The 14,222-nt window shown below is 59.0% G+C and overlaps 1 protein-coding gene across 1 annotated transcript in view; it reads left to right on the top strand.

Annotated features, from left to right (window-relative positions):
• The first annotated feature begins 597 nt into the window (after positions 1 to 597).
• The window catches only part of RTN4R (reticulon 4 receptor), an 80,539-nt gene continuing 66,914 nt past the window's right edge, over positions 598 to 14,222 (top strand). The window contains exon 1 of the mRNA XM_042023824.1: positions 598 to 1,121. Within this exon, the coding sequence (XP_041879758.1) occupies positions 1,100 to 1,121 (22 nt within the window). The 5' untranslated portion in view covers positions 598 to 1,099. The remainder of the gene's footprint in view (positions 1,122 to 14,222) is intronic.

Raw genomic sequence — 14,222 nt, 5'->3', positions numbered from 1 at the left:
GCAGGGTGGAAATCCAGCCCTGCTTCATCTACAGTGTAACTCGTGCTCTTTGGGTAAACTGAGGCAAGCTGCTGTCCCTCCTGCCCGCGGGAGAGTGATCCCAAGGGGCAGGGATGGCGGGAGGGCTCAGCCACAGAGAACAGGGAAGAGTTCTCCTTCGGGCTGTACCCAAGGGGCTCGTAGACATCCTTCCCTCGGGAAAGCAGCAGCTCCGCACCTGCAGCAGCCGAATCTGGTGAGGAAGAGGAGGCACCGTGGGTTCGGGTGTCTCTCGCCGCCTCCCCGGTGCGCAGATCCAGAGCAGGGGAAAACACCCGCCGAGGTCTCCGGTGGCTGCCTCCCGAGGGGCTCCGAGCCGTGGTCCCCGCGGCCCCCGGGGCGGTGCGGGCGCGGCTGAGGCGGGAGGTGGGGAGGAGGGAGCGGGCCCGGTGCCCGCCGCCGCCCGGGCGTCCCTCTCCGTCGCTTCCTTTAGGTGGCACCTCTCCTCCAGGAATGAGGCTCCCGGCCCCGCGCAGCCCTGCCCGGGCCGCGGCCGCGCACCGCGGGGGCTCCGCCGCGGAGCCGCCGCCGTCGGAGCGGCCCCTCCTCCCCCCCGCCAGCCCGTGCCCGGCTCCCCCGTCCTCCCGCTCACTCCTCCAGCCAGTAAATCCGATCTAGGCTGATTCCTCTCACGTCAAACCACATGATCCCATAAAACATTCATCGCCTCTCCATCCCCGCTCGCTCGCCGCTCGCTCCCGGGATACAGCGCAGCCGGCTCCGCTCTCCGCCGCGGGATCCGCCGCAGCCCCGACCCCGTGCGTGCGGCGGGCGGGCGGGCGGAGGGAGGAGGAGGCAGGCGAGGCGAGGAGAGGCGAGGCGAGGCGAGGCGAGGCGAGGCAGGGAGGGGGAGCCTCGCCTGGATGCTGACTCCAGCTCGGGGGCTGCTCATTCCCCCGATGAGCGAGGGCGCCGGCACCGGGAGCGCCCCCCCCTCCCCGTGCGCCGCCGCTCCCCGCTCGGGCTGAAGTTTGGCACCGGGATCTGTCCCGCTTTCCCAAGGATTGTACCGCTGCCGCTCCACTTTGCGCCTCCAGACGTGCCTTCCCCGACCCCTAAGATGAAGAGGGCGATAGCTGAAGGTAGGTGCGCCCCGGCCCCCTCCTCCGCCGCAGCTCCCCCGGGCTGGGCACGGCGGCCGCGGCCCCAACTTCGCCCTGCGCCGGGAACTTCCCTCGCTGCAACTTTTTTTCCCCGTGGCGTGTTCGGGAGCGGCCGAGGTCCCACGAGGGGAAGAGGGGCCGGGCGCCGGGCCGGGAGCGGGCGCTGGGGCCGGGAGAGGCGGCGGGGAGGGCGCGGGGGGAGCGGGAGCGCCGCGGCTGCGGGAGCGGAGCGGAGCGGAGGCGAGGCCGGAGGGGGAGCGAGCACCGGGCACGGCTCGTCTCCAGCCGCGGAGCACGGCAGCGGGATGGAAGGAGGACAGCGGGGTGGAAAGGGAGCAGCGGGATGGAAGTGGAGCAGCAGGATGGAAGGAGGACAGAGGGATGGAAGGAGGACAGAGGGATGGAAGGGGAGCAGCAGGATGGAAGGAGGACAGAGGGATAGAAGGGGAGCAGCGCGACGGAAGGGGAGCAACGGGCTGAGCCCCCTCCAGCCGCCGCCCATCCTCGGCTTGGCTCGGCTCGGCCTTGGGGTGACCGGGCGAAGTTGGTGCCGCCGGGGGAAGCGCATCCCCAGCCCGCATCCCGCGGCGGATGGGGCCGGGACGGGCGGCAGAGGGGATGGGGCAGCCCGGCTTCTCCCGCTCCCAGCCCGGCCGCCGGGGGAGCTCCGGCCCCGCTGCCCGAGCCCGTCCCGCTCGCGGTGCCTCCGGACGGGGAAGTTCGCGGAGGGTCCGGGCTCCCCGCAGGGACAGCGGGTCCCGGGGTGCGGTGCGGGCTTCCCGCAGAGCCCCCCCTCAGGGTGCCCCCGCTTCGTGCCCGGGAGCCAGGGGCTGGGAAGGGCGGGGGGTGCAGGGGCTGGACCCCCTTTCCGCTCACTGCGCCGCGGGAGAGGCACGGAGCATTCAGCCTGGCACAGCCGTGGAACCAGCCCTTTTCCAGGGACTCCGGCGATAATCTTTGCTTCCTGGCCCCCCGTGTGCGGGCTGGGGCTGGGGCAGGGCTGGCACAGGGGCCGGGGGCTGCGGCGGCTCTCGGAACCCCCCGGTCCCGCCGTGCCGCTTGCGGAGGCTGCGGGGGGACCGGGATGCGGCCCCAGCTCGGAAGGGACACTGGCGCCAGGCTGCGGGCTCAGCCCGCTCGGAGAAGCGAGTGCCACCCAGGTGTGCTCCCTGGGAGCCCAGCCCACGGATTGCAGTTTTTAACTGGAGGGATCAGCCCATCGTGGGAGCTCCAGGGCTGGCCGGGCTGCTGGGCAGGGGAGATTTGGGCATGCGGAGCCTCTGGCTGCAAGGACTCTGTTCCCAGCTGTGCCGTCTCCAGCTGGCTTCCCGTTCCCGTCAGCGGCACAGATATAATTCTCTTTTCCTTTCTATTTTGGAGGACACTCTGGCTGATTTATTTGTGACTATCAAAGGACACATCCAAGCTGTGATCCACACCGCACACCGCCTCCTTGAGAGGCTTTGTGTCGATCTGAAACGTGAAATGGCCAATTTATTCCTGTTTGGGGAACACCTTGGGAGCAGGCTCCGGTGCCAGCTTCTCCCCGGGCCCTGGGGGGGTCCTGATATCCGAGCCTCCATTTGCCGGGTGCAGGATCCATCGATCTGAGCCCGGCGGCTCCGTGCCCGTGCTCAGCCCGCCGGTGCCAGGCTGTGCCGGGGGCTCTTTGTCACCCGTGGGGCTGGCGGTGCTGGCAGAGCAGCGTCCAGGTGCTGGGTGTGGTACGGCCACCCCGATCCCCTCTGCTCCCATCCCCGATGCTGCAGCACTGCTCTCCCCACACTGTGACATTCCCGGCTGCCACCAGCATCGTGTGGAACAACACAGAGGATAATGAAATATAAAAACCGTGTTACAACAGCTTTATTTATAGAACAAGGCTTGGAGGGGTTTGGGGTTGAATTATTTGGGTTTTTGCTGCAGTTTATGAATTGCTCCTGTGAGAGGCTGGGGAGCCTGGCTTGCTGGCAAGTCTGGCTGGAAAGTCCTTATGAACCTGGGAGATTCTGTTTAGCTAAGTGTCCATCCTGCTGGATCTGGACTACATTTCCCACTGTGGGCTGCCAGGATGCTTCAAGTGCCTTGTAAGCCAGAAATAGCCACCAGGGGCAGTTGGACAGGCAGAGCTTTCCCTGTTCTCAGCACTTGCTGCTTTATTAACACAATTCATTTTTACTGAAAAAGGGCTTTCTATGCTTATTCATTTTTTTTTAAACCTGAATACAAATCCCTGTAATATGAGAACCTACATCAACATCACTGATATGAGAGCAGCTCTTTTTTTTCCTCTTGAGAGAAAACACCATTCATTGCATTATTCTGTATTTCCTGTCTTTATAATGTAAATTTTTTATCGAGGGGCCGCTGCATTTTCTGGGCTTTGTCCCCCCTTTCCCAGCAAGTGTCCCAGCCCTCAGACCTGTATTCCATGGGCCCACCAGAAGCTGTGTTTGGAGAGGTTTTCTAAAGAGGAATGTGCTTAAAGAAGAATTTTAGGGCAAAAAGGTGGAGGTGCTGTTGCACCACTCGGTGCCTGGGCATTGAACTGGTGCAGACGTCGTTGTTCCCTGCTGGATCTGGGATGTTTTCCCAGACAAAGCTGGGCCAGAGGATGAGTTAATGAGAAGCAGTGAGAAAGTGCTGAGGCCTGTGAGCAGAACATGCTGAGCTCCACCAGCACAGGGAGCTGAAACAGCCGGGCCCCTCATTAGATCCCTCCATCCCGAGCTCAGGAGCTCCGGGCCTGGCTTGGGAAAACCTCCTGGGAGCCTGTTGTGTCCATAAAGGAGTGGGAAGGAGCGGGAGCCACTGGTGGGAAGCAGCAAGGGGACAGTTTGTTACACAGCGTGTCTCCCTCTGCTCTCCCCTGCTCCCTGCCCTGCTCCAGGGGCCTGGAATGAGAGGGCGGGGGAATGGTTGTTGCTGCATCCACTCTTCCTGTGGAGCTGGAAGCTGGCAAGGGACCTGGGGTGCATGGCTGAGATCCCACATTCCTTGTGCCAGTCTGTGGCTGCTGACATAGGCCCTGTGCTGTGTAATCTTCTTCTGACGCCAATGACGACTTTGGCCATTGAGCCTTCCAGAGGAATAACCAAAATCCACAAAATCCAGCAGCACAGATGTGAATTTTCCATGTTTTCCTTCTTGGAAGCAGCGAGGAGCCTGTGAGCTGGGGGCAGGAAAGGAACGGATGCTCTGAGGCTGCTGCACCCCTGCATGCACAGCGCTGCTGGCTGAGGGCACCGGGGCCTGCCCTGGGAAGGGCTGGGCCTCCTTCCCTTCCCACCCTCCCGAGCCATGCGGAAGGAGAGGGAAAATCGCCTGAGCCTGCACACAAAGCAGGACAAGACAGATTGCACAGAGCTGAGCACTAATCTCTGCTCGGAGCCTGCCCCCAGCCCTGTGCCGCAGCTCGGGCGGCTCAGCCCTGCCGTGCTGGGAGCCCATCCTGCTGGAAGGGCTGGAGTGCAGGGGACAGGAAAGGAGCCGGTCTGGTTAGGTGTGTGTCCTCTTCCCCTTGGATTTGCAGTGCTCTCTGCTGCTGTCACCTTCATTAAGACGAATCTCCGAGTGCCAGGCGCCTCTTTTCATGTTCCTAAAGAGGTTTTCTCTTTATGCAGGAGGCGCAGCCCCAGTGGGACAGGAGTATCCTGCACTGCTGCACAGAGGGGCTGGCAGAGGCAGCATGTCAGTGTGGGGCCTGTGAGGGCTGGGAGTTTCTGGGAGGGCTTGTCCTTCCTGGCCGTGTGGAAAGCTCTGTGCTGTGTCCCGGAGCCGGATGGATCTGTCTGGGATTTGTGAGTAGTCAGGACTCCTCCATCACAGACACACAGAGGTGTGGGAGGGAGGAGTGAGGCTGGTGACACACAAAGCCCAGCTTCTCCTCCCCTTTCCTGCTGTGGTTGCAACCCCTGGAGGTTTCCAGAGGCTGAGGGAAAAGGGGACAATTGTACTGAAAAGTCTTAATTAGCTAAAAGAGGCCGAGGGTGGATCCCGCCGTGCTTGCGCAGAGATGCCAAAGGAATTCGTGCAGAGTTTGCTCAAATATGCAAACTCACCTCAGCCTGAGCTGGGTCTGACTGAGGCTGCTAGGACACACCGGAGTGGGAGTTCGGAGTGGCTGGTTACCCTTTGGGTGGTGTTCAGGGTGGGGGTGTGGGCTCAGGGCAGTGGCACCAGGTGACACGGGTGTTCCCCTTGGGCTGTGTGCAACTCACAGCCAGGCCCTGCCTGTGTGGGCAGAGCACATCTCGTGGTGTGGCACAGACTCTGACCATGCTTGCTTTGCTTTCAGAGTGCTCCTAGAAGGCCTCTGGAGTCTGGTCTTGGTCCTGCGTCTGCCTTCTGTGTATCCTTGACCAGGTCAATGAGCCTTTCTGTGATGTAGTCTCAGCTTTTCCAGCTCTGTCCCTCGGAGAGTGGTGCTGAGTTATCTCCCAGGGGACCCAGGATATGCTTAAATTCAGCCCAGAGCTGAAATGTGGAGGTCTGAGCAGTCACTGATCACCTCTTTAGCAGTGACACAGTGTCAGGTGACAAGACTGATGATCTCCTGAGGGGTGTTGCTGCATTCACAGCAGGTTCGTGTCTCTGGGCTGGCCCACCTTCCTCCCAGCCTTCACACTGGAGCTGATCAACAGCACCAGCAGATTTTACACCATTTATCGTCCCTCTCCTGGAACCAGGGGATTAGAAAAGCACTTGAGTTTTATTTGGAATCCTCCCTGGTTGTCAAGGAAAGCAGAAACACTCCACAAGCACGTGCAAAGCATCAAGGAGTCTGGAAACAAGAAAAAACAAACACTCCAGTGCTGGGATTTTTAGTTCAGTTTCTGGAGGGCTCAGTAGTTCAAGACATCACCCTGATGACTCTCAAGTGGGTCAGTGTTGGGTCCTGTCTGCATGGGTCAGGCAAGGCATGGCTCAGAATATTTGCTTTCAAGAAATCATGGAATATTTGGAGGAATCACCTGGATACCCCTGGAGTACCTCTGGAGGGATCTAAAGAACCTCTTGCTCAAAGCACAGCTGATTTCAAAGCTGGGTCTGATTGCTCAGGGGTTTGTCCTGTCCAGCATGGAGATCTTCCCAAGGATCAATGTTTTCCCAAGGATGGATGTCTTTCCCAAGGATGGATGTCTTCCCAAGGATGGAGATACCCTGTCCTCCTCCACAGCTCCATGGCCTGTCTGGCCGAGGCAGCCCAAGCCCTTTGTCACCTGGCCTGGATCAGCACCATGGGTGGGGTGGGGTACCTGGCTCTGTCCCTGGGCGTGGCAGGGCTGGGGCCAGAGCGATGGTGAGCATTGTGCTGGCTCCCTGTGAGTTCAGAGCAGGTGCTGGGGTCACAGCCAGGGACGGTGGCAGGGACACTCAGGATGGCAGCGCACCCTTGCAGACGTTGTCCTGTGCCTGTGCTTGCTTTGCTGGCTGCTCCTGGGGTCGAAGCCCCTGGGCACGTTTTGTGTGGACTGGTTCCAGCCGCCCCAGCCTGGTGTCCCACATCGATGGTAATTAAAGCAGAGCTTCCCTGGAGCTCTGGAGTCCTCAGATGCACCCTGTGCTGGAAGCCTTTCCTGACACCCTGCAGGGGCAGGGACCTCTCTGGGGGCACACAGACCTGGCCAAATCCCAGAACCCTGGAGGTGCTGGTGGGAGGGTCCAGAACAGGACTATTGCACCGCCGCTCAGGTCTGCCATGGATTTCTCTATCCAAGCTTTGGAAACCTCCAATGCTGGAGCCTTGCTGGCCTTTCCCAGTTCTGGAGCTGATTAAAAAGCTTTTCCTGATGGCTGAACTGGACCTCCCAAGCGGTAGTTCTTGGCTGTGGCTCCTTGCTGTGTCACCTGGCCACACAAAGGTGTGCTTGGCTCTGCCATCCTTTCAACTGCCTTGGAGTAACTGGAGGCTGGAGTTAAATCTCCCTTCACCTTCTCTTTGCCAGACCCAGCTATCATAATTCCCTCTGCCTGACCCTGTAGGACATACTAGGATATATATCAGGAAGGAATTGTTCCCTGGGAGGGTGGGCAGGCCCTGGCACAGGGTGCCCAGAGAAGCTGTGGCTGCCCCTGGATCCCTGGCAGTGTCCAAGGCCGGGTTGGACATTGGGGCTTGGAGCAGCCTGGGACAGTGGGAGGTGTCCCTGCCCATGGCAGGGGTGGCACTGGATGGGCTTTGAGGTCCCTTTCCACCCAAACCAGTCTGGGACTCTGGTTCTCTGGTTCTATGACATTCTATCGGCTTCTGGTCATCTCTGGTCATCCTGGGCTGTGGCAGCCCTGGGGTGGCAGCAGGAGCAGGGCAGGGCCCGTCCCCTGTGCTGGCACTGCTGGGGCACCTCCAGTGCTGGGGCAGCTCTGGGACCCTCCTGACAAGAGAGACCTGGAGGGGCTGGAGCGTGTCCAGGGAAGGGAACGGAGCTGGGAAGGGGCTGGAACCCCAGGAGCAGAACTTCCTGCACTTCCTGTCCCATTAATGATGATATTGCTTCTTAATCTTGTCCCCTTTCACTCAGACATTGAAAAAGCTCTGACATTTGGGTGCCCAGCACACGATTTCTCTCTTCATGGTGCTGAGGAGTTATTTAGCAGTGGGTCAGAAACATCTGAAGGAGTGTAGGGTTCCCACCCTGCAGATCTCCAAATCACCTGTGGGATGGGATTTGTTCCCTGTGCTGCTGCCCCAGTTCCAGCCCAGACAGCCAAGGACAAGCACTGGATAAGGACTCCTTCTTCCTTCCAGGATCTGCATCCTGAGGAGACCCAAACCCTTTTGCCCCATGGTGCTTGTTTTGGTGTTCACTCCTGGAGCTGACTCACAGAAATTTCCTTGTCCAGCACTTCTGTCCTTGATCCATGGAGGTCTGGAGAGTCCTCATTGTCAGCTGTGCTCTGATCCCCATCCCCAGCTGCAATTCCACACGGAGGTGGGAACAGTCTGGAGAAAGAAATGGATACAGCAGTAGAGAGGGAGGTTCACTGCCTGGATGGGAGTTTCCAGCCCATCCCAGCTTTTCTCCATCCCATGGGAGCTGGACACATTCCCTCCGATGGCTCTGGGAGTCCTGGTGCCTTTCCAGCACTTTGTGCTTTGTTTTTCTCTCCGTGCTGTGCCTTCCTCTGGAAACAAAGGGATGTTTGCATTCCAGTGTGACGCTTCCCTTTCTTCCCTGAGTGCACGGGATAATTACAGTGCCTTGCACTAATTGATCCATTATTAGCGATAATTCTGATTTACACTGTGCGTTAGGAAGGGGCATTTCTGTGGCAGAAGTGATGCTCTAATGTCACACTCCGCAGTGACTTGTGATGTGTCACCTCAACTCCCGTGAGCTGCTCGTGGGGGAAACGGGTTCACTTTTATTTTTTTGTTAAAAACCAATCTTTTGCAAGAACCATCTGGCTGCTAAATTCTCCTCCCGGAGCTGTGCGGTTTGCTGGGAGTTCATTTGCGTCTTCAGCTACTAAAGAGGAAGTAAAAGTGACTGATTAGTCTGAGACTGGGACCATTCACATCAAAGTGACAGATTTTGTGAGCTGGATTTGGGGAAGTGTTTAAAACTGGTGTGTTTTCATTAAATTTTGAAGACTGTGGGCAGAACTGTGCTCTCGGCGCTGCAGCTCAGCGCTCAGCCCTGCACCCTGGGTTGTTATGTCATGGTGAATTGTGGGGCTGTTCAAATTTGCCTCTGCTTGTTTGATGACTTTAAATATTGATTTTAATTGTGCGTCTTTCTTAAGGCTGTGAGTGATGGTGGGAGCCACGGACAATAAGCCCTGTGCACAACACAGCCACGTGCACCAGGAGCTGGGAACTCAGCCTGGCTCTTCAGCAGAGGGGAGGGAGAGGAAAGGAAAATATCTTTGGAGGCCCCAATTCAGCTTTCCCTGCTCCTGTGGGGGCTGTCAGGGATGTGCCATGAGCTGCTGGGCAAGTTGGGCTCTCAGAAGCCTTTTGGGGGTGCTGGGATAAGGCTGGGAGGGCTCCACACCCTCCCCTGGACCAGAGGGGTCTTTGGAAAGCCTAAGAGCAAATCCGGACTTTGGGAACGAGGGATTTGTCTCTGCAGAGAGAAATGGTCACCTGGAAAGCACCGGGACCTGTAGGACTTGCACTACAAGGATCTGGAGGGACAGGACACAGGGAATGGCTCCCCACTGCCCCAGGGCAGGGCTGGATGGGATATTGGGAAGGAATTGTTCCCTGGGAGGGTGGGCAGGCCCTGGCACAGGGTGCCCAGAGCAGCTGTGGCTGCCCCTGGATCCCTGGCAGTGTCCAAGGCCAGGCTGGACATTGGGGCTTGGAGCAGCCTGGGACAGTGGAAGGTGTTCCTGCCCATGGCAGGGGTGGCAGTGGATGGGCTTTGAGGTTCCTCCCAACCCAAACCGTTCAGGGATTCTGGGATTGCACATCCCTGTGGCACTGGCATGTTTTCAGGAGCAGTGGGAGCTGTGGAGGGAGCAAATCCCTCTTCCTGTGCCCAGGTTCCTTCCCAGGCAGACATCCTCATGGACCTGGCCCTGATCAATGCTCTCCATGGCCGTGCAAACACGGTTAGCATTGGCTTTACACTAGAGGGCTGTCTGTCCCTTTCCCTTTGGATCGCAGTCCGTGTGCTGGGAATGTTCCTATCCACAGGATCCCTCAGTTTGACAGCATCCCGTCCTGTCCTGGGGCATGTGCTGCAGGCTGGTGTTTGCTGCTCAGCCCTGCTCTCTGTGCTGCTCAGAACATCCCTGCCCTGGGCTGGAGGCACTTTGGAGCTGTTTGCCCGGGTGAAGTGGGGCTCTCTGGCTCTGTCCCCCTGGCCAGCTCAGCAGGAAGCAGCAGTTTCCAAACAGGTTTCCTTCCCCTGCTGTTTTTCCAGGCCCCTTTTGCTGTCAGGAGTAGAGCAGTCAGTGCTAGCACAGGGATGCTCTGGGCTGAAAGAGATTTGGGAGCTACTGCCTGAAAGTTCAGCTGGGACAGCTCCTCTGGCTCTCCTGTCACCTGCAGGACTGGGACCTCTGTGGGGACATTGCCACCATGAAGGACACTTGCTTTGGTCGACAGCTTTCAAGGAATCACAGAATATCCTGAGCTAGATGGGACCCACAGGGACCATCCAGTCCAGCTCCCGGCCCTGCCCAGACACCCCAACAACCCCAGCCTGGGCATCCCTGGCAGTGCTGTCCAAACGCTCCTGGAGCTCTGGCAGCCTCGGGGCCGTGCCCATTCCCTGGGGAGCCTGGGCAGTGCCCAGCAGCCTCTGGGGAAGAACCTTTCCCTGCTCTCCAGCCTGAGCCTGCCCTGGCCCAGCTTCCTGCTGGTTTGATTTAATTGATTTGTTTAATTCTATCCCCACTCATTTTTAGCTCAGGTAAAGATGGAATCAGCTGAGGTTGCCTTTGCCTGACAGACCTGGTTTGAATTGAGGCCTGTCATTAAACCAGGCTGCCTGCCTGGAGAATTCCAGCCCCAAACACAACCCCTCAGTGACTCCCATGTGCCTCGTGCCAACTGCATTTGTGACACGGTTTTTCCTGTTCCTGGATGCCTGAGCAGTCAAGGTTTGGCTCAGTTTGGGCAGGAGTGGCGATAATTGAGAGCAGCAAAGTCCCTGAACCCTGCCCAAGGGTCTGCCCCAGTGAGGAGGGCTGGTAGGAGTGGGGGAACCAGCTGGGGTGGCCAGGAGCAAGTGGAGGGGAGGCACTGGTGGCACTGGGAGCGCTCTGGGGCCGTGTCCAGCACACACCGAAGTGCAGAGGATGGTTCTTTGGCACAAGACGATTTATGAACTCCAGGCACTTCTCTCCCTCCCTCAATTTACCCCCAATGTGTCCTGAAGGAGAGGGGTTAATGATGGTGGTGGCAGTGGCTCTGAGTGGTGGCACTGACCCCAGTGATGGTGGTGGGACACTGCTGGGCCATGGCGAGAGGGATCCAGTGTTGGACCTGCTCTGCATCCACCCCACCCATGGCTGGGACAGGAGCAGGAGCAGCAGTGGGAGCAGCTGGGACCTGCTGTCACCTGGGCTCAGGACAGCGATGTCCCCGGGCCGAGGGTCCGAGACGGGCCCCTCTGCTGCTCAGGGGTCACTGCTGCAGGCAGCATCGCCTGGCTGTCCCTGTCCCTGTCACCCAGGGCATAGCTGGCTCTGGGCAGGCAGGAGGGCACCACCTGAACCCTCCTGGCACAGAGCTGCTGTGCCCTGCCCATGTGCCAGCCAGGCAGGGCAGTTCAGGAATCACAGAAACATGGAATGGGTTGGGTTGGGAGGGACCCTAAAGCCAATGCCACCCCTGCCATGGACAGGGACACCTTCCACTATCCCAGGCTGCTCCAAGCCCCTTCCAGCCTGGCCTTGGACACTTCAGGGCTGGGGCAGCTGCCTGGGCTGGGTTCATGGGCTGCATCACTCACCCCACCCTGCTCCCCTGCCTTTACACAACTCCGTGCAGAGCTGCTGAATCCCCCCTTGGCTGGGTCCATTTCAGGCCACAAAATGGATTTTAGCCCTTCTGGGTGGGAAGCAAAGGGATTCTGCCCTCCCTGGGGCCGCAGGCTCAGCTCCTGCAGGCCTTGATGTGTCAGGTTTGAACCTCAAGTTCCAACATCAGGGGGTGAAGTGAGAGGAGACTTCAGCTGGGCTTGCAGGCAGAGCCTGGCTGGGGGCTGTGGCTTCATCTTCAGGTGACATCCAAGGTGACATCCTTGGGTTTCATGTCACCCACAAGCCCAAGGAGCCATTTCTCCCCGGCTTTTACCAAGGCCCAGTTTCTACCACGACACACATTTTGCTGCTGAGGCTCTGAGGGCAGTGTGGGGTCTGGACATCAGACAGTGCTTGTTTAAACATCATCCCCACTATTCCAGCACTATTCCTGTTTTCCTGAGGCTGCACCCTCTGCTGGGTGCCCCAAGCCCTGGGAAGGGGCTCTGTGAGGGGCTGGGGGTGCTGCTGGCCCGGGATCGTGTCCAGTCCCTGTCCCCTTCTCTCCCAGGCTGGAAAGGAGCTCCAAGGCAGCAGCACGGCCAAGGAGAGACATTTGTACCAGTGGCACAGTAAATGAGCCCGAGCTGCCTCTGGGGAGGAGCCCAGGAGAGCCTTTCCTTGGCCATGGCTTTCAGTGGGAAATGCTTTGCTTTCGTTGTGTTTATTTTTGGCTTTCCTGGAGTTTCTCAAGGCTTACAATTAATCCTGAGCTTTGGGGTGGCCAGCTGGGCTGCGGGGACAAAGTCTGCCTCAGAACACCGGGTTTGGTCATTTCCTGGGGACCTCAGATTTACTGGGAGCTTGGAATAGCTTAACCTGGGGACACCTGGGGCATGTGCAGAGTGCTTTGGATGGAGAGACAGCTGGGACAGGGGAAGGTGTCCCTGCCCATGGCAGGACGGTTGGAATGGGCAGGTCTTTGGGTACCTTCCAACCTAAACCATTCAGTGACTCTGTGATTCCATGACTCTGTGGTTCTATGATTCCATGACTCTGTGGTTCTATGATTCCATGGTTCTATGATTCCATGTTTCTGGGGCTCTGTGATTCCATGACTCTGTGGTTCTATGATTCCATGATTCTGGGGCTCTGTGATTCCATGAGAAGAGGTCCCTGTGGCTGCAGCCTGCACAGGGAAGGCAGTGGAGAAGCCCCTTGGCTCTCCCCCATCAGCTGGACAGGGAATGTGCTCTGCCCTGGGAGAGGCAGCGGCTGGGCCATTGCTGCTGGGAGAGAAGGGACCCAAATGTGAGTCACTGGGTGCCCGGGCTGGTGGCACCTTGGTAGGGAGGTGTGCATGTGTCAGAGCTGGGCCTGCCCCTTGCCAGGGACACCTGGCAGCTTCCTGCACCAGTGGATGGTGACAGGACAAGGGGGATGGTTTTAAACGAAGAGAGTGGTTTAGATTGGATGGTACAAAGTTCTTTGTGCAGAGGGTGGGGAGGCCCTGGCACAGGGTGCCCAGAGCAGCTGTGGCTGCCCCTGGATCCCTGGCAGTGTCCAAGGCCAGGCTGGACATTGGGGCTTGGAGCAGCCTGGGACAGTGGAAGGTGTCCCTGCCATGGCAGGGGTGGCACTGGATGGGCTTTGAGGTCCCTGCCAGCCCAAACCATTCCATGGTTCTGTGATCCTGTTTTTATTGTCATGAGACCCCCCCCCCAGCTCAGCCTGTGCCTGCTCCAGCGCTGCTCCCTGCACGGCTTCAGGTGACATGCTTTGGGAGGGAGCCCTGATGGATCAGCTGCAGGACTGGCAGCAGCTGTGCTGGCATCCCTGGGACTCCCTGCCCTGCGTGGGCTCTGCTTTGGTGCTGGATGTGCCCTCCGACACATTCCCTGCCTGCCTTTTGAGCTTGTTCCATTGGCAAACGTGCACAGGGTGCTGGCCGAGGCAGCTCCTGGGTGCTGTGCCCTCTGATCCCTCCTCTCACTGCAGCTGGGATGGACCCTCTGGCACTGTTGGGGCTCTGTTGGTCTCACCTGGGTTTCTGAGTGTTTCTGACTTGCTCCTCTCCTCCTAAAATTAAACCTTCACTGTGGCCCATCTGAGCACGACTCCCTTGCCCTTCCCTGCTGCTGAAGCCACCCTGAAGGCTCTGTGTGGGAACAGCAATGTGAAAGCTCCTAAAAGCTCTGCGGGATGAGCCTGGGAGTGTTCCCCCCGTGCTGGTGGGGGATGTGTGCAGCGTGGCTGTGCCGGCAGTGGGGTCACTGGGAGGGGCAGGAGATCCAGCCCTGCTGTCCGGACAATGCTTTAGTGAGGGGCACACGGGGGCCACGGGCCAGCAGCCCCCCCACCACCTCCCCTGCGTGTGACAGGGGTGAAAATCAGCATGGGATGGGCACACAGCTCGTGAAGGGGAATGGGCCACGGCTTGTCTGTCACCCAGGAGGGACAGGAAAATCAGGGACATGGCTCTGAAACAATGAAACAAATGCTGAACACAGGGCAAGGACAGGCTCTGCCAGGCACCTGGGCTGTGGTCAGCACTGCATGGGCAGCGTGTGAACTCAAGGGTTTGGAGCTGGTGAAAGGCCTCTCCTTGTCCTCCCTCCTTCTCCTTCTCCTTCTCCTTCTCCTTCTCCTTCTCCTTCTCCT

Source organism: Corvus kubaryi, unplaced genomic scaffold, assembly GCF_017639235.1.
Source record: "Corvus kubaryi isolate FWS band 111438036 unplaced genomic scaffold, C.kubaryi_AGA036_p1.0 127, whole genome shotgun sequence".
Taxonomy (NCBI): Eukaryota; Metazoa; Chordata; class Aves; order Passeriformes; family Corvidae; genus Corvus; species Corvus kubaryi.
Note: the sequence above shows the minus strand (reverse complement) of the source record. Positions and strands in the feature narration are given on the sequence as shown.